Raw genomic sequence first — 22723 nt, 5'->3', positions numbered from 1 at the left:
TTGTCTGAAGTTTGTCAGTTGTTATTGCTGCACATCAAGTTAGTTAGTTAGTGGAACAAGTTATTTAGCAAAACACTAGAGATATTACTTCTATTCCCAAGTGATAGTGTGGAGCAGGTTAACAACACTAGAGACATTTTTCCAAAGTGACAGTGTTCGAACGGAACGAGACGTCATTCGACTCTTTGTGAGAGACTCTTAGGCAGGTTTAGATTGCAGTCGGGTATCTATAATTCTTAGGCATTTTAATGTGGTCGGAAAAGCTACACTTAGGCGTCACCTCGAGCGTTCAGAGGTGAATTCAACTGAATATGATGTTTTCAGGTGTCAGGGACACTAGGTTCAACCTAAGCCCTGTAGGGGGTTCAACCTGTAGGGGAAAAATCGACCACAATACTTTATACAATACACATTGTTTCAAATCAGCTTTACAGTGATAAACAGGAAAATAATGACCTGCAAACTGAATTCAATTCTGCAATAAAGCAGCTATAAAAAGACAATAGTGTCATTGTTCAGCTAAAGTACAGTTTTGATTCAGTTCAATTCAATGACTGTAAAATTCAACATTTATGAAATTAGTTCAATTTGGATACAAGGATCTCTTCACTTCAATGTATATTTTACTCAGTTCAGTAACAGTGTTGATGTTGCAAAATAAATAAATTATGAAACAAAGTCGAATCAGCTATAAAACAGCTCTGCATAAAGGTGTCCTCACCCAGCTCAATTCGGTTCAAGTTTTGTTCTCATCCAAGTGTCAGTGCAGTCAAATCAATAATATTACCAAATAATATAGCTGCAAGCAGCAATTATCAGGGCCAAGCGCAAGCAGAGGATAAGACATGCCAACATGGCTTGGTGTGTCAGACCATCATGCAGCAAGGAGCAATTAAAGGAGCCAGCATCTGCGTCTGGTAGCCGCTCCGTATAGTATCACAGTATACTGTATACACAGTATACTGTGATCACGTATACTGTCACAGTGTCTGGTTGTGTTTCCCTCGGTTGTCAGTAGAGGTCTTCGTTCTCACGGTGTCTTCCACGTTTGACTTCATTTCCCAGAATTCTGTCTGTCACTCATTAGTTCATTGCACTCAGCTGTTTCCCATCACATTAGATCTGTGTCTGTGTGTATATATTCCCTGTCTGTGTCAGTGTTTGTTACAGAGTTGTTGTTTGGTGTCACACAGCTTCTAGGTCTGCTTTCTTGTTTCCTTTTTTTCTGTCTTAATTCTACGTTGCATTGATTCAACAAGGTGCTGAAAGTATTCTTTAGAAATGTTGGCCCATATTGATAGGATAGCATCTTGCATTTGATGGAGATTTGTGGAATGCACATCCAGGGCAAGAAGGTTACTGGTTACTGTGGGGGCCATTTTAGTACAGTGAACTCATTGTCATGTTCAAGAAACCAATTTGAAATGATTCAAGCTTGACATGGTACATTATCCTGCTGCAAGTAGCCATCAGAGGATGGGTACATGGTGGCTACAAAGGGATGGACATGGTTAGAAACAATGCACAGGTAGGCCGTGGCATGTAAGCGATAACCAATTGGCACTAAGGGGCCTAAAGTGTGCCAAGAAAACATCCCCCACACCATTACACCACCATCTCACTCAATGAGACTTGGATCTGACATTAGCCAGGCTATCCGAGACAGTGAATAGCTTCTAACTGATTGGAAACATACAGTTGTTGGTTCATCCCAACCTTTCTAGTCCATCTGTGTTAATCTCACACTCACTAATGTGAGTTGTAGTCCATTGGTTTCTTGCTTACTACTGTATATTTAGATCTTATCTTATACGTCAAATATTTTAAAACAACCTGCGCAAAGCTAGCCTGGCTGCGCCCTCCTACGCACTTCCGCTCAATTTCTTTTTCCTTCAGTACTACGTCTGGGACTGCTGTGTATCCTTAGGTTTCCAGAAATCATTTTTTTGTAGGACCAATCAGCGAATAGAGGGAGTGGCTGAGAACGATGACATTGATGTAGCGCGTCAGTTTGAGTTAAGTAATGGCAGTGGAGAAAGACGTGAGAAAAGCTATTCGGTCCGTTGTTGGAAAAGAAACTAGCCTGACTTCGTCATACTCATAATCAAGAGAGAATATGAGTCTGAAACTCCTCCGTTGGGCTTTGATTATGAGGCGTGTCGTAACCGAAAAAGGAAAAAAAAACCCTCTGCACTTAATTGGATAGTTGGACAGACCTACAACCAATCAGAGCAACGCAGTAATGCCGAGTTCAGACTGCATGATTTTAGCCACGATTTTGGCTCGCCGACAGGTTTTGAGAAATCGCCGACAAATGCCCGAAATCACAGGCAAATCGGCGCTCGTTCACGCGAGTGACAATCACGCAGTGTGAATGAACAAAGACGCGAACTGAGAGAATCACCGACGAGTCGCCGACGCCCGTGAGATATTTGGCATGCTAAATATCTGGACCTGTCGGCGATTCAAAATCCTGCTGTGTGAAAAGTGTTTTGACTGAAAACTACATCGGCGATCACCGGCAGCCAGTGAGAGAGCAAGATACAGAGCAGCAGGGAGTTCGGGGAGGAGTTATAGATATCAACATGATATGGCATTGTTTCAACAAAAAAAGCTTCTTCTCGGTCTATTTGGACACAATAAATGGAAGAAAAATTAGTAGAAATTTGGCAGGAGCACTCGTGTCTGTTTCACCAGCTGTACCACAACCGGGTCGAAAAAAAAAGTCTCACGTGAGAACTCCGCGTCTTGCACGTGTGGTGTCGCGCGTTGTTTCCTTTTCATATCTCACGCGTGTTTGTTGTGAAATGTAGTTTGCGTGCAGCGTGCTAGACAGAGTCTGTCGGCGATTTTTCTAAAGTCATGCAGTGTGAAACCTTCTGTCGCCGATCCATCGTCCAGTGTGAACACAGCAGCGACTGAATGCTGGCCAAGATAGTCATGCAGTGTGAAAAGAGCAGCGACCTGACTACTTTGAAAATCGTGCAGTCTGAAAGAGCCATAAGTCAACTCCTTTGCATAGCGCAGTTTTCAAATACAGAACGTAGCCAAACTTTATTTATTTTAGAAGTTAAATAACGAGTGTTGCTTCTTTTACTTACTTCTCCATGAGTGCCACCAAAGGAGAAACCACAACGACCACAGGCTTTTCATTACGTCCCATCTTCTTAACGACCGTCAGAGCCAGTTGATTCCCGAATCATGTAGGAAGGACGCCAAAAATATCTTTCCGATCGACAAATGCCTTGATTGCAGTTCTCTGTCTGTCTATTAAAATGAATGCGCTGTCGATTTATTTTACAAAAGACGCGACAGTGGAATCTATACACCTCAATTCTCCAGCTGCAGTCATCTTTGACAAGCGCTCTTTGATAACGTGATGATTACATCCCTGCAGATCACCTGTCCATCATTGTATAAAGCCCGCCCTGGCAATCTGATTGGCCCGATCATTTTTTTACTGATCATAATTACTCCTCAGTGGATGGAGTCCAGACCGAACTTCCCGACCAAAAAATGTTGTGGGCGGAGTTCGGGCTGGCATCCAGGCTAAAAAGAAACTGCCGGATATACAGAATCTAAAGCCGGATTGTTGTCGTCTCACCTCTTGTTGCACAATGGAGGACCAAGTGAAGGAGGCAGAAAGGTTGGAAGTTTGTGCTGGGCACCTCGGTGTGCACGATGACCGTGACATTTTGGACGGACGCTTTAGCCTGGTGTTCGGAAGCCCCGAGTCCTGGCTGCTAAACTATTGTTGAAGATGCACTCATGTCATGTCAGTATAGCTCATATTCCCAACTGTAAATCTACTGATTCTTGTGATGAATAGAACATTTTGAGCCCCTTTGTGTACTCGCGCAGGAGGTTGGTGTGTCAGTTTTACATGTTGTAAATCATACAAATTGGTTGTGATTTTTTTTTAAATAATTGTCTTAAATAAAAATGTGAAAACCCATACTTTGAAGAACACAATTTGATTTTCAGTTTTAGACATAATATGAAAAATTGTTGTTTATTGCACATCTGTAGATAGAGACAGATCATTCACTGTAGAGCATTTGTGACAGATCCGAAACGACCACAGCGGCGTATTTGTAATTATTAGAAACAGCTTCGACCGTTAATACATCATTGTCCTTCGTGTCAAATATGCATTTCGAATTAATAATTGTTCCTAGATGAACAAAACCTGCGGCGCTCGTTGACTGAAATCCTATTGTAAACATAATCCTCTGATCATTCGGAATTGTTGTTTCCAGCCGTTTCGGCGCATGACATACGTCACGACCACACGTTAGCGATTGGCTGTGGCAGATCCTGAGTGACTCTGGGCAGATCCAATAGTTTTGAACTTTAATAGTGAACCCGCCTACAAGGAAGTAAATGTTTCTCAATGGAGAGAGGCCAGACTCTATGGTCGTTTCTCAATATGCGTTCTTGTCTATACAAGAGGCGTTGGAACCTCAAAATACATGAACTGAAAGAAAAGGACGATGAGCTCACCCAAGACGTTGTCATCAGTATTCTATCCGAAATCGTTCCGCAGTGGGCCTCATCGATGGAAACAGTGGTCGATACTCTTCACCACCTCGGAAAACGAGAAGGTGGACCTCGACAGATCATCATCCAGTTCACCATGAGACATCACCGTGATGCCATCTGGAAATTGTCCAAAAACACTTCTGCTGCATGGCCGAAGATGGAGCAAGCCAGAGCGTCAGGGAAGAACGTCTACAGAGGACATGTGGGCTACATCAACGGTAACAGGGTTACTATAGACTAGATAGAATTAAAATGTAAACATGTCGCCCACTTCATGATCTGAACTCATTAAGAACCTCATTCCAGGTAGGGAGGTATATGATATATGAAACTAATGTTTATAACTCAGACATTTTGAAGATTGTTCAGTTTACTTAAAGGTGCACATATTGCTGTGCAGTTTAAAAATAGAAGAAAACAAACTTAATTCACCTTAATATGTTCCTAAAGAGAAGTGGGAAAGTATTTTTAGTTGTGTTTACAGTAGACAGTTGAATACCTCCTCTCAAAGGAAGGCATGCACTTTAAAGTCAACTTTTTAATGACAGTTTATTTTTGTAACTTGCAAATTTAATTTGAGGTGGTTAAAGTTAAGCTGTTATAGGTATATGTTGATACACTTTACAATTTAAGGATAAGAAGGTTCCAATTTTTCGACACTGTATACAGGTGTTCACAGTACTATTTATTATTTGCTGACAGGGGCTTCATATTACGTTCTGTTAAGAACTCACATTCCTATGTACCTAATCTTTTATCCCTATTTTTGTCCTTGTTTTTACTTTATTTTTTCTGTTTTCTCTAAAATCCACATTATCCTTTGTATCTCTCAATGCTAGGGGGTTACGAGATTCTATAAAAAGAAAATCAATTGAAAAAGCACAGTGCTATCTTCTTCAAGAAACTCACTCTAATAACACAGATGAGAAGTTCTGGTCAAATCAATGGGGAGACAAAATTGTTTTTAGCCATGGCACAAATAGATCAGCAGGTGTCGCCATACTGTTAAATAATTTTCCTGGGAAGGTGGTAACTACCAAGAAGGATTCTTATGGTCACTGGATAATGTCACGGTGTGGCTCTGGCAGAGGAACGAGGAGACCGGAGTATCGGGAAGAACAGGTTTTTAAACAGGCAGGCAGGCAGGTAAGGATGGCTGACGCGAAACAGACGTTCCGAAGCTTTGCGAGATCCCGAAGCAAAAATGATTCGAAACACTGATCCGAAGCGTGATTCAAAACACCCACGGTCACGTGACAAAGGCTAAATGAAGCTTCTAAGTGTTTCATCAGGTGGATCGGCTCCGCCGAATCAGGGTTTGATTGATAGGTCGGTCGGGGAAGGATCGCGTGAGCAAAGTGCACAGAGAATGCATATTCTTAAAGTCTTGTGCTGTTTTATGAAGGCAAAAACCCATATAATGGTTTCGATTTTAGTTTATTGGCAAAATATAACGCTAGAGACAATGTTAGTTCATACTTTTTACATCTCATGTTCGGCAAAAGCCAGGCTCGAACCCGAGCACATCAATTGCTCTTTCAAGAACTACGCGCTCTACGATCTACGCCACTATAGCTATTAGTGACAGGCCTGTTTTTGCTGAAAAGACCCCCTTTTCCCCATACATATACATAAATACATACACATACATATGTGTGGGTGTATATATACACTCAACGGCCACTTTATTAGGTACCCCATGTTAGTAACGGGTTGGACCCCCTTTTGCCTTCAGAACTGCCTCAATTCTTCGTGGCATAGATTCAACAAGGTGCTGGAAGCATTCCTCAGGGAGTTTGGTCCATATTGACATGATGGCATCACACAGTTGCCGCAGATTTGTCGGCTGCACATCCATGATGCGAATCTCCCGTTCCACCACATCCCAAAGATGCTGATCGAGATTGAGATCTGGTGACTGTGGAGGCCATTTGAGTACAGCGAACTCATTGTCATGTTCAAGAAACCAGTCTGAGATGATTCCAGCTTTATGACATGGTGCATTATCCTGCTGAAAGTAGCCATCAGAAGTTGGGTACATTGTGGTCATAAAGGGATGGACATGGTCAGCAACAATACTCAGGTAGGCTGTGGCGTTGCAACGATGCTCAATTGGTACCAAGGGGCCCAAAGAGTGCCAAGAAAATATTCCCCACACCATGACACCACCACCACCAGCCTGAACCGTTGATACAAGGCAGGATGGATCCATGCTTTCATGTTGTAAATTCCGCCAAATTCTGACCCTACCATCCGAATGTCGCAGCAGAAATCGAGACTCATCAGACCAGGCAACGTTTTTCCGATCTTCTATTGTCCAATTTCGATGAGCTTGTGCAAATTGTAGCCTCAGTTTCCTGTTCTTAGCTGAAAGGAGTGGCACCCGGTGTGGTCTTCTGCTGCTGTAGCCCATCTGCCTCAAAGTTCGACGTACTGTGCGTTCAGAGATGCTCTTCTGCCCACCTTGGTTGTAACGGGTGGTTATTTGAGTCACTGTTGCCCTTCTATCAGCTCGAACCAGTCTGGCCATTCTCCTCTGACCTCTGGCATCAACAAGCCATTTCCGCCCACAGAACTGCCGCTCACTGGATGTTTTTTTCTTTTTCGGACCATTCTCTGTAAACCCTAGAGATGGTTGTGCGTGAAAATCCCAGTAGATTAGCAGTTTCTGAAATACTCAAACCAGCCCTTCTGGCACCAACAATCATGCCACGTTCAAAGTCACTCAAATCACCTTTCTTCCCCATACTGATGCTCGGTTTGAACTGCAGGAGATTGTCTTGACCATGTCTACATGCCTAAATGCACTGAGTTGCCGCCATGTGATTGGCTACTTAGAAATTAAGTGTTAACGAGCAGTTGGACAGGTGTACCTAATAAAGTGGCCGGTGAGTGTATATATTTATTGTCTCTAGCGTTATATTTTGCCAATGAACTAAAATCGAAACCATTATATGGCTGTTTGCCTTCATAAAACAGCACAAGACTTTAAGAATAGGCATTCTGTGTGCACAATATAGACAGATTAATAGAAAGAACAGAAGAGAAATTAAAATTTTTAAATAAAAATCTATAAGAAAGTGAGACATAGTGGCTTGATTTGTTTTATTAATATTAATTTTTCATGACCAAAATAATATTATGCAATGTGAAGAGACTACAGGTTACAAGCATCATATATTTAAAAAATACAATAATAAAAAAACACATTGTTGTAAAGGTTGTTTCAGATAAACACATGCAATTGACCACTAGGTGTCACCATGGAGACGGGTGTCGGATTGATTCGAAGCCTCGAAACAATATAGCACATTTGCTTTAACTGTTTCATTGCTTCACAAAGCCTCGATCTGCCCATCACTACAGGCAGGCAGGCAGGCAGGCAGGCAGACAGGAACACGGGCACCACACGGGTTCACAATAAACTTCCAGAGACAACGACCGACAAAGACAGAGTAAAACTGAGGGAACTATACACAGAAGAATCAAACATAATGGGGTGAAAACAGGTGAAACAGATGAACAGGACGCTGAACGGGAGGCTGATGAGGGAGTGAGTTCAGGTGTGCAGACGAGAGGATCATGGGAAGTGTAGTGCTGAAGACAAGACAGACTGGTGCAGACGGAGGACTGTGACAGATAACTTGTGTTTTTGAAGTCGATAATCACTTCCTGATATTGGGAAATATATATGGATATAATAACAATTACCAAAACAAAAATTTATTTTCTGAAATAACCGCTGCTGTTAAAGAACTAGCCAAAGATATCAAAAAGAAAATGTCATGTTTGGAGGAGATTTTAATATGGTGATTGATGAGTGGCTTGACAGAACTCCTTCAAGATATCAGGGGCACCAATACAACCCTGGCTATTTTATTTAAGTTTTGTCATTTGTTTCAACTAAGAGATGTATGGCGCACACTTAACCCTCATAGTCAAACCCTCATAGTTAAAATGTGCTTTACTTTTGCAATTACAGGAATATCAAGAAGTATTTCTGTAATTGCAAAAGTAAAGCACATTTTAAATATTAAAGCACTGCATACGTTATATAATTCTTTGATCTTGCCTTATTTATATTATTGTTCTATGATATGGGGAAACACTTATAAAAGCACACTAAGACCAATAGTAATGTTGCAAAAAAGAGTTATTCGCTTAATCCATAAAGTGGGGTTTTTGGCCCACACAAACCCACTATTTTTAAAATCTAAGATCATGAAGTTTTATGACATTGTTGAGTTCCAATCAGTACAGATGTTATTCAAAGCAAGGCACAAATTATTACCAAGCCAAATACAAAAAAGGTTCCATGAACGTACTGGTTGTTATGAATTACGTGATGAATTAAACTTTAGGACGCAGAAACATTGTACAACTTTGAAAAGTTTTAGCCTTACAGTCAAGGGGGTACAATTATGGAATAATTTGGAGATAGTTATAAAAAGAAGTTCAAATATTAATCTTTTTAAATACAAATATAAACAAAAGATCTTTGCTAAGTATAGAGACGAAGAAATGTTTTGTCAGTAGGGGTACTTTTACCATGACCAGATTCTTGTTGTCGCTTTGTTGTTTAATCAGGACCAGATATTTGTTGTCTTTTTGTTGTTGTTTTGCACTTTGTTCCCTTGAATGATTGTGAAATGTGAAATTGTCTTGTATGAAATTTGGGGGGGGGGGGGGGGGGGGCGCTAATAAGCTCTGTTGCTTCGGCCCTCTCCTTTTGAGCTGAATGGTTACAGCTCAAATAAAACAAATAAATAAAAAATAAATAAAACCTTTACTTGGTTCAAACCGGATGGTTCGGTTAAATCTAGATTAGATTTCTGGCTTCTGTCAGATACTGGATACAACTTGGAGATTTAGATAAATGCAAATTATACTTAAATTCCTGGTCTCAAAGAGATAGCCTATCTCTATTATTGGCAGAATTTTTCTCACAAAAAACGGAATGCATCTACCCAGCCTACTCCTTATCGCTTCCTAAAAATGCTATAAAAGCCATAGACCAAGCTATATTCAATTATATCTGGAATAAGAAAACCCACTATATTAAGAAAGGTACTAGTTAAAGAATATGAAGAAGGTGGACTTAAGGCTATTGACATTGAGTGCATTAACGGTACTATTAAAATAAACTGGTTAAGATCTTTTCTTATTCATGAAAAACAATTTTGGTTTCATGTTCGCAGTAAAAAATTTTATGAAAGTAGTAGGCATTGATTTCCTTCTTCGATGTGACTTTGATCTAAAAAAGCTCCCTGTCAACACAACTTTACTCCTCACAATACCCCTATTTGGAATTGCAGATATGTGTTGTTTAAAAATAAATCCATAGTCTTCCCTCTTTGGCTTGATAAAGGAATATGGTCTGTAATGGACTTATTGGACAGTACATGTAAAATTCTCTCTTTTGAGGACTTTGCTTCCACATTTAATTTTTTACATTTTTATTATTATTATTTATTTATTTATTTATTTATTTATTTATTACCTTACTCTCTGTCCTGTCTGTTCCTGTGTTAATCATACACTGGTTTGTACGGTCAAGTACGCTCTGTTCCATTTGCAGAAGAACTTTGCGTATTTGGTATTGAGAAACGGCTTGTGTACAAATGAAATGTACTAGAGTCTGGTTGAACCAGGCTAGCGCAAAGCAATATCGAAAACAAAATGTCAAAAGCACAGTTTCATCTAACTTTATAACCATATAATGCATTAAAAGTGAATTAACACTTAAAAACCAAATAATATTTTGTCTGTCATTCATAATTTTCTCTAGTACGGTAAAATTTCAACTGGTTCTACTGTAGGTGCATGAACCTGACAAGAACAGACACAAGATATAAGAAAGATTTATGTGCTTTTATTTGTGTTACTTTTAGGTTACAAGTGGATTTGAGGACAAAGACATGTAAAGAAAATAAATAGAGAAGAAAGCAAAAAGAAGACTTTGAGACAAAAAGTAGAAATAAAGATGTTTTCTTTTGTTTCTTTTCCTCGTCCTACTCTGTCTTCCTCTTTTTTCTATTAGTGTTCAGTGTTTTTCCTCCCTACTTTTTCTGTCTCTCCAAGAAAACAAACGGGAAACATTGAGAGAGATTGTGGTGCTCTATTACATGCACCATCTCTTTATAAATGTATCCTTTTCCTATACATTTATGAAGGGAAACACCATGGCAGGCAGATTATTTAGATTATTTTATTGAAAATAATCACATCAGCTACATGTAACTCACATTCAGAAAGCCCAAATGCCAAAAGACCTCCAATTTATACAAGTGTTTCTGTGAGAGGACAGATGGACCATGGGGATACTGAATATGTAACAATGGTGTTGTAATGGGGAGGTAGAGAGATGGTTGATTTTTGATGGTGGATTGAGTTACTCTTCCTCTTTCTCCTCTCCGTGTGTTATGACGTAGCAGATGTTCTTGTAGTCTACGTTTCCAGCCACATCTGGAGGGAAGGCAGCCCAAAGGTTTGTCATCTAGAAGAAGAGAACCAAGATCTTAAATAATTTGTCAAGGGGGAAAAAAGGCAGCATGTTAACAGTTAAAAAATGTTTTAATGCATTGTTAGGCAATGACTACATTGTTTTGGGTGCTTACTTGCTGGCCCAACTGAAAAAGTAATCCCTAAGTCTCTAAATATGGCTTGTGTTCTACCTTCAATGTATAGTGCTTATCACAAAACAAATTGTTTTATAATAGCTTTACAGATATTATTGATGTTAGTCTTTATAGTACCTGGCGATAGTATAAATGTTTGGCTAAGGAATATTTTTTTACTTGTTTAATCCCACATTTCTCCTCCACCCTTTAGCGTCAATATGAGACGCAGATATATATATGGGCCAGAAGGCGCCTCCCAGTGGTGTAACCCTAAACCTACCCCAGATTTAAACCTACCATAACTGAACAAAGTTCTGTGCATGTTATATTGACGCTAAAGGGTGCCGTGTGTTGGATTTAGACGAAATTTCAAAAGTGTCACTATATGACGCCCTAGGTTGAGAACGCGTTGGCAAGCCATATTTGAATTCCTGCCATAGCCCAAACAGTAATTATGGTTCTTGCTTTAGCAAACGCCATTAATTAAAATCCAACTAACCTCTTCTGCGGTAAATCTGTCGCACTGGGTAGTCAGGAGTTCCTCAAGGCTATAGAAATAAAACAAATGTTATATTCTTGAAAATGAATCTTCACCATAGTTGTAAGGGCTTAATGAGAGTTCAGCATTCTTTAGTGTAAACAACAATGAGTCAGGACACTTACAATTCCTTCTTGATGGTGCCAGTAGCCTCTGGATCCAGAACTTTGAAAGCACTCACGATAACATCCTCAGGGTCAGCACCTTAATGAAGAGTTGAATAAATGTTGCAAATACTTGATGTGAATACTTGTTGAGATAACTATATTTTATTCATTTTCATAACCATTATTTGTAAGTCAGTAGAGCATGGTGCTGGCAACTGCAAGGTCATGGGTTTGATTACTAGGATATACATGTACTGATAATGTTTACCTTTAAAGCACTGTAAGTAACTTTGAATTAAAGTGTCTGCCAAATGCATGTAAATGTATCTGGCAGGTAAAAGTTATGTGCTGAAGTGAAAGTTACAAATATGAATTCTTAATATGAACAATACATATTAATTGTGATTACAAGAATGAACTAAGTCAGAGAAAATTTAAACAACTCACCCTTTAGCTTCTCACCAAACATGGTGAGGAAGACGGTGAAATTGATGGGGCCGCTGGCTTCCTTGACCATGGCTTCCAGCTCCTCATTTTTCACATTTAGCTGACCCATGGAGGCCAGCACATCTCTCAGATCGTCCTTGCTGATGATGCCATCCCTGTTCTGGTCGATGATTGTGAAGGCCTGTTTGTTTTAGAGAAGGTAAGACAGTTTATGCAAGTTCATTTAACTTTTTAACCAAGCAGAAAACATCAGTCATGTTTATGGGGTGGGGACTGGATCTATGTAATATGCCATTGAGGATTATTAGTAACTACAAACAATAATTTTAGTGTTCCTGTGTTTTAATTAAACTTTTCAAAGGGTATGAATTTTAATTGAAGTTTCTATTAATTGCATCATATGTCCCCAAAGATACACAAGATGTTTTCACAGAAGAAAGGATTGATTTTGTACTTGTGAAATACATTTCCCCTTCTGGCATCAGGTCTTGATGTCATTCTACTGAACATAGTTGAAACTGGAGATGACATCTGAGATCAAGAAGTATCTTGGCAGCTGCTGCCCACTTGTCTAAGTTGTTAAAAGGTCACAGAATGTACAACAAGACTTAGTGGATATATAAGGTGGCCATTGGTTGCACTGGCCAGCAACTAATCTCCCTACCACTGCTCCTTACTACTTAAAACAGCTATTGTTTTTTGCTAATTGGTTATTGAACATAAAACTAATTCTACAGTTATTTTTCCAAAATCTACTTCTTGCTGAGTTAGTAGTTAACATAGACATTTGCAATATAAGATTTTCAAATGTCTAACATGCCCTTAATCGCTGACATCATCTGATTTATTCATTTGACTGACGTTAAAACTTCCCCCTGACTTTGTTTCTGTGTTGTGCTGACAAAATGTATAACTTTGAATTGACAATATTTTAGGAAAAACATTTATGATAAAGGAATTTATGTATAATTTATCTAATTTTAGGTTTAGCAGAGATTTAAGAAAAAAAAAAAGTCAAATTACTGAAGAATGAGCACTCTACCTCCTTGTATTCCTGGATCTGGCTCTGCTCAAACATGGAGAATACATTAGAGCTGCCGCCCTCTGCCTGCTGCCTCCTCTTGGCCTTCTTGGGTGCCTAAAGAGAAACACATATCCATGGAGTGAAAAACATACTTGAATGATGTGCTGCTCCATTTCCACAGTTACGACTTCTGTCATCGTATACATATTCTGGTAATCACCTAATGAAAAGTTATTTTTCATGTTGCAAATTCAAATGTATATTTCCAGTGATAATAGGGCTCTATATTTTCGAGGGTGTCAAGGAAGGATGTTTTGTAAAGTTGTTAAGTGCACTTAATGGCAACTCAATTATTTTATATATATTTTAAATATATATATATAAAAAATATATATATTTTTTGTCTAAAGTCTTTTTAAAAACACTCACCATCTCTCAATTTTTTTTTCCGTTGGTCAAAAGAGGAGAAGTATACACCACACTGATGTGACTGACAGGGTCGTAGTTCCTTTTGGGGTCTTATATACTGGCCTGGGTGTGCTAACTTTAGCCTCAACATCAGGTTTAGGAAAGTGAGTGCTGGTGAAAGTACAAGACAGGAGGTGTATGAAGTGCTTTGGTGTCACTTTTCATTCCTGTTCCAAAATAGGATTTGCACGCCTTGGAATGAGGTGAATTCAGTCCAGTAATTTTGGCAATAGTTTGGTTTACCTTGTGAGCAAATATGGCAAGGGTAAGGAGATTGTTGCTGCCTTAACTGAAGAGCTACGTTTTTTCTCATCTGTCTCTGTTGAGAATTAATTTGTAGATTAATGTAAGCCTTAGTATATCTTTTCTGGAAGTACGAATTTTAAAACAACCCATGCATATCATTTTTATGTATGACATACCATTGCCAGTCAATGGTCTTTTTTTTTCTTTTCTTTTTTAACAATAAGAAATCTGTCAATATTGGTTCATCTAATTAGAGACATCTATTAATACTATCATAGTAAATAAGCATTTTGGGGGATTTCAATATTTGTAAGAGCTTGTTTGGTTGCATTTCCATGTATAACTTTACTATTGAACCATATTCCCCAATTAACTAATATCCACTTATGCATTATGTTCACTTTCTTGTGTCCAGTAAAAAGGCATCCTTTCTACATATAAAAATAATGACACAACTGCTTATACCCCATTCATTCTTTAAAATAAACATTTTAGCAACATATGATAGTTTAATGTTTATGTTTTTTTCTATCTTCCATTCGTTTGTATTTCACTAAATGTAAATATGATTTTAAGATTAGAAAACAGTAAATTATCTAAAGATTTACTTATAGTAGCTAACTAACAACATATTGATTCTGGAAAATGAAAAAGGTGCTGTACTATGTACATTGGATGTGTGGTGCGTATTTTATGAATAAATGTCTGAATAGAAGGGGCTCTGTGTCGAGGAGCTTATAGACCTCCAGGATAGTCCAAAACAGCATTCTGCAGCCCTCCTTCTTCACACCATATATGCAATCCATAGCAGACATTTATCATGGGCCCAACACTGAATGCATGTATTGAAATACAAGGTTGTGGAAACTGATACTCTGTCTCTGCAGGGAACATAATATATATATAAAATAATATTTATGTATACATAATATATATAAATAAAAGAAAGTTGAAGTTTATTAAAATGTAAAAATATAAATGTAAAAAAAATATATAAAATGTATGTTTTTATAAAAATTATCAACTATAAAACTTTAAGAAAATTTAAGAAATTTTAGGTTGATATCTCAAAGTATTAGCTTTTAGTAAGATTTTGAGGAATTTTGATTCAGGCATCATTGGTGACAATATAGGGACACACACATTTCTATATATGGCTTTTTATTTCCATATTGTTATACAATTTATGAAGTAGACATACTATTCAGAAGTGGTGTGTGCTATATGGCAGTATTTGACATAAATTCAACCTTTAACAAACACATAAAAGACATAAGAGTTATAAATAATTTTTTCTTCATATTTTTTTATTTTATTTTTTATTCTCAAAAATAGAATTGTTATCTTTTGAACTCATGGCATGAAAACAAACTGATGTTTTCTTTCATGATTTTTCATCTGCATCACTATTTCACAATAAAGGTCTGAACACGTCGACTTATGACTCTGTCGTTTGTACCGAAATCAGTTCATCAATTAAATGCAGCCTTGGTGATTATATTAGATTATATTTAAATTATAGTAATGAATGTGTTTTTTTCTTTGTTCTACCATTATTCAGTATTTTGAGATTACAGCACAATATTGTCCAAAATATACACTATATTGGCAAAAGTATTGAGACTCTAATAATGGCTCGTTTCCACTGAGCGGTACGGTACAGTTCGGTATGGTACTCATTTGCGTTTCCACTGTCAAAAGTTGTGAATGGTACCAAAAAGCCAAACCGTACCATAGCACTTTTGGGGTACCCTTCCGTTGGGGTACCTAGCACAGTGAAAGGGTACTAAAAGGTGGAGCTAGACTCACTGCAGTATGGTGATTGGTTGACAGAGTATCCTCACTTGCACATGCTACAAGCATAAGAATTAAGCGCCACTTTTTAATATACAGTTGAAATATAATACTGTTATTGAGTCACGAAATGTAGTTTTAAGAGTTTTTCATGCGAGAATGCAGTTTTTAAAGCTCAAATCTGTGGTTTATTTATAGATTTATGATAATTTGACTGAGATCCATTCCAAGTAATCACCGGACCGGGTGCTCGGCGCTCGTTGCACACCGCCTAGCCTTTCCTCGGCTAGTCATTCTGATGTTTGCCGCTGAGTCTGACGTTAGTTGTTAAAGATAAAATTCATCTTGTAAAGACCTAACAGGCGATCTATGGTCTCGTGAATCTATAATTCGTTCCCTGGCCAATAGTTTTAGCAGAAGGCGAAGTGAATTTTCATATATTTGAGCGCTGAATTTGTATATTTGATTGAATTGTTTGCTTTATGTTATTAAAGCTTTACTGTATAGCTTTTTATACCTTTTACTTATACTTTTATAATGGCTATTATTGATAAAACTAAAATTTAACAAAAAGAGATAGTTTTGTCATTTTTTATTTTATTACAAGATCATCTGTAATGTTGTTTATTGCAACATTTGTACCAATGCAATATGCAATACATTAGCCTACACATTGCCTGGAATATGTTTAATATTTTTTTAATTTAAACAAAAAGAGGCAGGGTTGTGTTTTATATTTAGGTTTGTTATAAATATATACTGTATAACGTTACATGCAGTGAATATAATCAATAGGCTATGCATTGCCTGAACCACATTTGTGTGCTTATAATGTTTAAAATGTATTTAAATGAAATCGAAATAAAGCGGTGTTTTATAGCATATTTCGTTTTATTGTTGCCTAAAATGTACAGAGATAACCGGAGTAGCAGAGCAACCTGAGTGGCACGTTCAAGAACGCATTGTTCCATTAGCAAAATTACTGGACTTGCATCCTCTGGAGTCATTCTGGCTGAGTCGGACTTTGTGTAGGCTGCTTGTATGAGAAACGCCTAATGCCAGCGCTTGTTTCTTGTGACAAACATGCCGAGAAGCAAGAACAAGATCTGCTGTATGTCATCCATTGTTGTTTACTATCGCTTTCTTCGCGCGAAAATGACGTAGACCGCTTCTTTCTGCTAAACACCATGCCTATCATGTAAGGGTACTGTTGGCGGTGGAAACGCAAGGTTCATGGTTTACCGACCCGAACCATTCTGTACTGTACCGTACCGTACCGCTCAGTGGAAACGAGCCATAAATCATTGAATTCAGGTCAGGTTCAGGAATTGCAATCACTTCCATGGCCACAGTTGCATTAAATCAAGCACCTAGGCATTCAGACTGCTTCTACAAACATTTGTGAAATAATAAGTCGCTCTCAGGAGCTCAGTGAATTCAAGTGTGGTACCATGATAGGTTCCCACCTGTGTAGTAAGTCCATTCGTGAAAATTCCTCACTACAATTAGCTCAGGAACAGTGTGCAGAGAGCTTAATTTCCATGGCCGAGCAACTGCATCCAAGTCTTACATCACCAAGTGCAATGCAAAACATTGGATGCAGTGGTGTAAAGCACGCTGCCACTGGACTCTAGAGCAGTGGAGACATGATCTCTGTAGTGACAAATCACGCTTCTGTCTGGCAATCCGATGGATGAGTCTGGGTCTGGCAGTTGCCAGGAGAACGGTAATTGCCTGACTGCATTGTGCCAAATATAAAGTTTGGTGAAGGGGGTTGGGCTTGGCCCCTTAGGTCTAGTGAAAGGAAATCTTAATGCTTCAGCATACCAATACATTTTGTACAATTTCATGCTCCCAACTTTGTGGGAACAGTTTAGTTTTGTGGGAACAGCAGTGAACAAAGCAAGGTCCCTAAAGATATTGAGCGAGTTTGGTGTGGAGGAACTTGACTGGCTTTCACACAATCCAGACCTCAACCCGATAGAATACCTTTGGGATGAATTAGAGCAGAGACTGCGAGCCAGGCCTTTTCATCCAACAAAGGTGCCGGCCCTCACAAATGCACTTGTAGAAGAATGGTCAAAAGTTCCCATAAACACACTCCTAAACCTTGTGGAAGGTCTTCCCAGAAGAGTTGAAGATGTTAAAACTCCATATTTACCCTATGGATTAAGATTGGGTCATTAAAGTTCAAATGCATGTAAAAGCAGGCGTCCCAAAATGTTTGGCAATATAAAACATCCATTTAACTAGATGTCTGTCCACTGCACTTTGCAGTGCATTAAAGCTACACATTTAATTTGAAAGTGAATTTCCTGTCGACCAAACTCATATTCTTGGTGTCTGTAATTATCTTGGGGTAATATTTCTTGTAATGTAGGCCTATTTTACAATTTGAAGATTTTGCCAAATGGGAAGAGCAATTAAAAATATTACCTTGGCACTGACTGCACTGTAGTTCAACAATTCAGACAGAGTTTAAGTGACACTACGAGAAGGTGTAGTGTAAAAAGTGACAGCTGCAGACAGAATTAGCTCGCCATCCCCCGATTTTCACACACACTGTTCAGAAGAAATGTGAAGCGTATAAAATATATTACTCTAGCCCAAATGCTTTCTCTCCAACAAATTCTCATATGGCCTTCCACACACATTGGTTTTCTGAGACTTTCCATAGACATGAATATTTTTTAGTGAGTAAACTGCATTCTATCCCCTAACTCTATCCCTACCCCTTAAACACAACCCTTACAGAAAACATTATGCAATTAAAAATTTTCGATAAAACATGTAATGTGATTTATAAGCAGTCTCCATTTTGTCCACACAATGTATGGTTTATCAGGACCACACAGACACATAGGCTACACTCACTCTTTCACTCATGGCTGCTGTCCCCTGCTCTTTAAGCACAAACTCTCTTCACTCCCACTCCCCTGAGCTAAATATAGGGCAAATATATCAACTTTTTTGTCAGCCAAGCTTCTTAGATGTAAAATATTTACTTCAAGAATCCTCTGGAATTTTAAATTACTATTTCAATGATTTAACAACACTCATGTAAGTTAATGGTCACACTGGTGATTTAGGACGGGAGCCCAATCAAATTCAATATTGTTTTGGTTTTGTTTCATGTTCTTGTTTCATGGGTAGGGTTGGGTATCGAGAATCGAGTATCGATTGGAACCGAGACTAACTTTTCGTTTTTCCCGGAATCGTTCAAAAGTTAAAATTTCGATTCCTAGTTTCGATATTCACAGTCCGCCGAGCGGAAGAAGAAACCGCTGAACAACACCAACGAAGAAGCGTCTACCGGAAGTGTTGGCATAACCACGCGAGTCGAACATGAGTACCTTACGTTGGCGATCCAAAGTGTGGCTTCACTTTTCTAAAAATAAAGAAATCTCGGCAAAATGCAAAATTTGTGACAAAAGGAGTATTTTTACAGAAGGAGTATTTCCTTCAGAAAGGATTATTTCCTTCAGAAAGGCCGTTGGTTAGCAAGGTTAGCTAAACTTTTTTGACCCTGCCTCTTAAAAGAATCAGAATCGAGAATCTTTAGGAACCGGAATCGAAACAAGGAATCGGAATCGGAATCAGAATCGTTCAAATTCAAACGATACCCAACCCTATTCATGGGTGCTTCTCAATTCTTACTTGTGCATCCCCTGTAGGATGCGAGGGAAGGCTGCAAGGAAAGAAAATGAGGACGGAAGAATCGAATTCAAGTTTTTTTTATACATTAGAATACTTGATCACTCGAGCGTCACTTCATAGCATCATCAGCTGCGCTCAAAGGATTTGCCCTTATGTTGTTGAAGCTTGGTTATTTAAGAAATTAGTGATAAGTAATGATAAATCAAGATACTCTGTTGAGATATGTGAGAGTGTAGTTTATGTAAACTGCAAAGGTAAAGTATAGGAGAATATGTGTGTCACGTTTAGTCGATTAAACATTTCCACAAAGGATACACCTGTGAATCCTCACTCATAACTCCTCTGGAAGCCTCCTCACTCCTCTATCCTTGCCTCCTCGCCTTCAAGATGGCTGAGCTCAATCGGTTAGGAGACGAAGAGGGATATTGAGAGGCACCCAGGGCTGCGTTCGAAACCACATACTTCCCTATTACTGTATATAATGGGAAAAGGTGTAGGCGAACGAAAAGTATGTATGAATCATAAAAGAGTAGGTGAGAATTACTTGGGTGATGTACTAATTCTCGCGAGATTCAGAAGTACGTCTGTAGTGCGTTCGAAAATGCCTACTTTCCCACTATATAGTAGGCGAAAGCCTATGTGAAAGAAGCAGTATGTTCGAGACATCAGTATTCTTAAAAGAGTAGGCGAGAAGTTCCCGGATGGCCTACTGCTTCCGCCCAGATTTTTGAGTGCTCATCTGATACTCTTCTATCCCAGGAGGCCAGCTAACAGGGGCTCGATCCTGTAAGCACACGCAACGTCACGTCTCTAAAGTGGATTTACATAACCTTATACATCTTAAACACGCTTATTTAAAATTTATGTTTTCATCTGAAAGGAAAATATTGTATAAGTATTGCAGATGAGCACATTTCAATATGAAAAAGACATGTTGTCAACACTGTTTACATTAGACAAATGCGCTGTAAATAAGGTAAATAAACAAATTTATGAAGTAACTAAACATCATTTATTTTATGTTTCCCTTACTACTGTTGATAAATTGAGGAACATTTAAGTTGTATAAAAAGTGAGTTAACACATAAATCACTGAGTGGAGAGACGCTTATGATGCTGAATGCTGTCACCAAAGGCTTTGAGTACTACAGAAATGGAACAAAATCTATATACTCCACTTTTTTTTGGAAATAGGCTCATTTTACAACTCCCCCAGAGTTAAACACTTGGGTTTTACCATTTTCGAATCCATTCAGCCGATTTTCTGATATTTAGAAGAATATCAGTAACCAGACAGGTTCTGGTCTTATTGACTTCCATAATAGGAACAAAATATACTATGTTTGCAGAGCTCAGTTTAAATCACAAAGTTCTGAGTGAAAGACATAGTCAGGTAGCCTGGGAAAACCCAGACAACTTCCGGCAAATTTAGATTTGCTCTAAAAGTTAGTCTGGCGAAGAGCTCATTCAAACCCATTTACAATCCATCGAAATCGTGGCACCAATCAGAAACGTTGGGGCGGGCTTTACACAATGACGACAGCACAGCGACGGTGAAGCAGATTTTGTACATTTACAAAGGGCCCGTCTTAGCCGTCAAGAAGTCCAGCATCGTCCTCGTCCCCCAGAGCCAGGTGGCTCATTCATAAAATGGGTTTGATAGACAAGGCATCCTCGAAAAGAGCCTCAAAGAGGTTGCATCGCGTCCCCTGTGTAGGTATCTGCGTCTCCTTTTCCCCCTTTAGAATCGGACAGACTTAAATCAGAGCTCTGTGTAGCGGAGTACAGTACAACGGCTACAGTACTCTTCTTGCGTGTTTAAGGCCTGTTCACACCACACTATAAGGATTAATGACTTTTACACTTTTTAATGTCACATTTTGTAATATTTGCACTGTTTTATTTTTTTTTGTAATATCGATTATTTTCTCATCCAGTTCTTTAAGGAGACACTGAAAACTGACTCTTCAATCAGTATCTGAAGGGCACTGTCAATACCCCATCCAGTAATTGTGTAGATTTGTAGCCTAATGTTTAAATTAATATTTGTCATACAAAAAAATGTGCAGTCTTGTGTATTTTCAATCTGAAAAACTATTAAAACTACATTTCGTGACACAATAACAGTAGTATTTTGAAATTTCGCTGCGTCTTTCGTCCACCTATGTGCGGAAGCACCAGTGACTGAAGGATTGCCGTAAAGCTGCTCTCTGGTCGTACAAAGTGTATGAAGTCATTGACATTTTAAAACACTTTTTAAAGCAAATAAGTGACTCTAAAAAATATAACACCCAGTAATAAGTGATTTCCTTGCATCTTCTTTCGAATACAACATTCAAATTACTAAACAAAAAAATATATCCTGAGAAAAGTGGATTTTTAGGGGTAGTGCCCCACAGACCTCCGTACTCCGCCTGTGAGCGCCCTCACATAGACCCAGAGTGGAACTGCAACAGTTCAGAACCCGGAAATTTAATGTGAGTGGTAGTTCTCCCAAGGGGGAACATTATTAAAGATATTAACATTTACTCCAATAAGACACACCACCTACTGACAATGATAAACAGGCATTATTTACTCTGCAAACTAAACTTGATGAAATCTATTTTAGAAAAGCTGAAGGGGCTTATATCAGATCCAGGGCTAAATGGATTGAAGAAAGAGAAAGGAGCACTTGCACTTCGTATTTTTGTGGTTTAGAAAAGAGAAGGCAGGAGAGAAATTCAATCAAAACATTATTGATTTAGGAGCAAGTAATTACAGATTCCGCCTTGATTTGTTTCTAAGAAAATGGTTTCTTTCTACTCTAATTTGTAGACCATTTCACAAGATGTAAACAACACTGGTCCAGAAGCACTTCCTGTTTCAGTTTTTTAACAATACATAAAAGCTGGGATAAAATACAACCAACAGAACATATAAAACTGAATCAAAAGTTAAACAAACATCTTTAATATGTTTTCTTTACATGTGAAATAAAGGAAACAGTTACAAACTGAAACAGGAAGTGCTCCTGGACCAGTGTTGTTTACATCTTGTGAAATGGTCTATATTCATCTGCCTTTTACTTTTAAGGATGCCAACTCCTTCTTTCAGCATGTTAAAGATTTCATCCCCCACATAGATTAGGTGTTTGCAGAGTTATGTGATGCTGATTTAACTTTAAACGAGCTGGATAAAGCAGTAGAGTGTTTGTCCTTGAATAAAACTCTTACCTTACACCCTCTACATTCCTTACCACATAAGGAACATTGCTTTGACTGATGCAGCAGGTGGCGAC

The 22723-nt window shown here is 38.5% G+C and overlaps 1 protein-coding gene across 2 annotated transcripts; it reads right to left on the bottom strand.

The window, feature by feature from the left end:
• Positions 1-10736: 10736 nt before the first annotated feature.
• mylpfb (myosin light chain, phosphorylatable, fast skeletal muscle b) lies at positions 10737-22717 on the bottom strand. Of its 2 annotated transcripts, none has more exons than XM_089121957.1 (6): positions 22659-22717; positions 13297-13392; positions 12255-12435; positions 11826-11904; positions 11662-11710; positions 10737-11038 (listed from the first exon to the last, which is right to left on the bottom strand). In XM_089121957.1, the coding sequence occupies exons 2-6, from the start codon at positions 13330-13332 to the stop codon at positions 10934-10936; spliced, it is 450 nt and encodes a 149-aa protein (XP_088978083.1). In that variant the 5' UTR covers positions 13333-13392; positions 22659-22717; the 3' UTR covers positions 10737-10933. The 2 variants fall into 2 exon arrangements, with proteins under 2 accessions (XP_088978083.1, XP_039541424.1); XM_039685490.2 differs by lacking the exon at positions 22659-22717 and adding an exon at positions 13708-14149.
• Between the last annotated feature and the right edge of the window lie 6 nt (positions 22718-22723).

This window comes from Pimephales promelas, chromosome 17, assembly GCF_988280905.1.
Source record: "Pimephales promelas chromosome 17, fPimPro1.hap1.1, whole genome shotgun sequence".
NCBI lineage: Eukaryota > Metazoa > Chordata > Actinopteri > Cypriniformes > Leuciscidae > Pimephales > Pimephales promelas.
This window is presented reverse-complemented; position numbering and strand designations above follow the sequence as displayed.